Source organism: Arachis ipaensis, chromosome B05 (genome assembly GCF_000816755.2).
Source record: "Arachis ipaensis cultivar K30076 chromosome B05, Araip1.1, whole genome shotgun sequence".
In the NCBI taxonomy this organism is placed as follows: Eukaryota; Viridiplantae; Streptophyta; class Magnoliopsida; order Fabales; family Fabaceae; genus Arachis; species Arachis ipaensis.
Genome location: NC_029789.2, coordinates 16,001,839 through 16,003,842, shown reverse-complemented (window position 1 = coordinate 16,003,842; position 2,004 = coordinate 16,001,839). Strand labels below are relative to the sequence as shown.

Below are 2,004 nucleotides of genomic sequence, written 5' to 3'. Positions count from 1 at the left end.
TAATCAAAGTTAACGTTTGAGATTAATTATCTTAGAATAACTGGATAATAAGTGATCTGTATGCCGCCTAAGAGGACAAACGTGCAAGCGTAATTTGACTTTTGAGTTGTTTTGACATTTGACTTTTGAGTTGTTCACAAGTTTGTGATTCTTATTATAATATTAAATAACTAAAAAGAATATAGCTATTTGTTAAAATTATCTATGATGAAAGATTTTGAAATTATTTATAGTAAGAATAAGTTTTTCAATAATATTGTTTAACAATAAATAAAAATACTTGTTAGCCATACCCATAAATAAGCAACATGCAGTAATAAAATAAAAAATATATGTAACTTTTTCTTTTCTTGGTCTAAAACATGTAAGCTTTCGGCCGTACTATTGTTGCAGCTTCACTTTCAGGCCTAATAGCGGAATCAGACCCGGGAACCCGCGATATGTGTTACAGGCCCAGCCCATGCAATCCATCACTGTTAGTTATAGCAAAAAAAAAAAAAAAGTCCTAAAAATTTTATTAACATGATTGGTCTAACTAGCTAGCATTAACCTTAACTAACACTGAAGATGTTGAATCGAATGAGATGTGAAGTTGAGAGTCATAATGCAAGCCATCACTATGTTCTTCCTCTTGTTTACAATCTTCAATACTTGCACACAACCACTCAATTCCGCATAGCTTCTTAGTTTCGTTACACCTGAATAATTGATATTATTACTGGACCTTGCATTCACCATCACATTGAATTCTTGGATATCTCTACCCTTCACTCTCGAACCCACAATTCCCCTTTCACCAACACTTACAACCCCGTAAAGAAATTTCACTGAACTGTTATGGTAACTGAAGTGGCCATAGTTTGGGTTGATGATCATCATAGAAAAAATCATGGTCACGTTAAAGGAAGCATATGATGGTGATGATGATGAAGTGATGCTATAACCAACGTGCATCATCTTAGCTGATTTGATTTCTATCTTGGGTTCTCTAACTCTCAAAACGACGGATGCAAAACATAAACACACGCCAAAGAGGGTCACAAAGCAAGCCAAAGTGTACACCAAACATTTGCTACTTTGTTTCTTTTCTTTATGAAGTGCGAATTTGGTGATTATTTCCTCTGACTGAAACTTACTAGGCAAAACCTGTGCCATCATTTAGAAATTTCTATAAACAAAGGCAAATTATGAGAATGAGGCTGAAAAGTAGTTGGCAGAGTTCTCCGTTCTTATTAGAATTGAAGGGTTTCCTCATGTGTATATATATATATATGAAAAAAAATATATACTATACTACACTTTCACTAACTCCAGCACTTGAATTCCTTCATACATAAGCAAGAAAACATTTCACAATATTCGGGTTTTTCGTCTTCTGTTACATAGATTCTCCACTAATGAATTGCATGACGACGCACAAAGCAAAATTAAAGATCCTTCAATATAATTAACCACGTTGGATTGACGTCATTATTGTGTAAAGCCTCCATTAACTTGAAGAGGCTAAGACTGTGTTTAGAAAGCATTAGAATGAGAAAAGAATTCTATTTCTTTACTTACCAAAAAAAAAAAAGAAAAAGGATTCTATTTCTTTTATGAAATGAATTCTAATTCTATTTCAGATTTAAATTTATAATTTAGAACAAATAATTATATGAAGGAAAGGAATTGTGTGTTCTTTACTATTTTGTCTCTGTGTTTCTTTATTTGTCTTTATTTATTCATTAGGGATAATTTTAACATTTTAATCTATAATAATTATGAAATTGTAAATCAATTTTTTTTTATTTGATTTTAGTTTGAACACTAATGTGAGAATTGAAATTCTCTTAAGAATTGAAAATAACACTTTTATTATATTTCAAACGAAAGAAAAAAAATTCTTTTTTTGTGAGAATTCTATTCTCAAAGTGTTTCAAACACACACTAATAATGCTAAGTAAGCAGCCAACTTTTATGAACCTTCTTATGCTGACAATCGTTTGTTTCGGTATATATTGTTAT

The 2,004-nt window shown here is 31.1% G+C and overlaps 1 protein-coding gene across 1 annotated transcript; it reads right to left on the bottom strand.

The window, feature by feature from the left end:
- On the bottom strand, positions 262-1,260 carry LOC107641722 (late embryogenesis abundant protein At1g64065-like). Its single transcript, XM_016345193.2, has one exon. The coding sequence runs from the start codon at positions 1,156-1,158 to the stop codon at positions 556-558; it is 603 nt and encodes a 200-aa protein (XP_016200679.1). The 5' UTR covers positions 1,159-1,260; the 3' UTR covers positions 262-555.

Bases quoted from the DNA above. Each gene is read 5' to 3' on its own strand.
- LOC107641722 (XM_016345193.2), bottom strand. From the start codon at position 1,158: ATGATGGCACAGGTTTTGCCTAGTAAGTTTCAGTCAGAGGAAATAATC.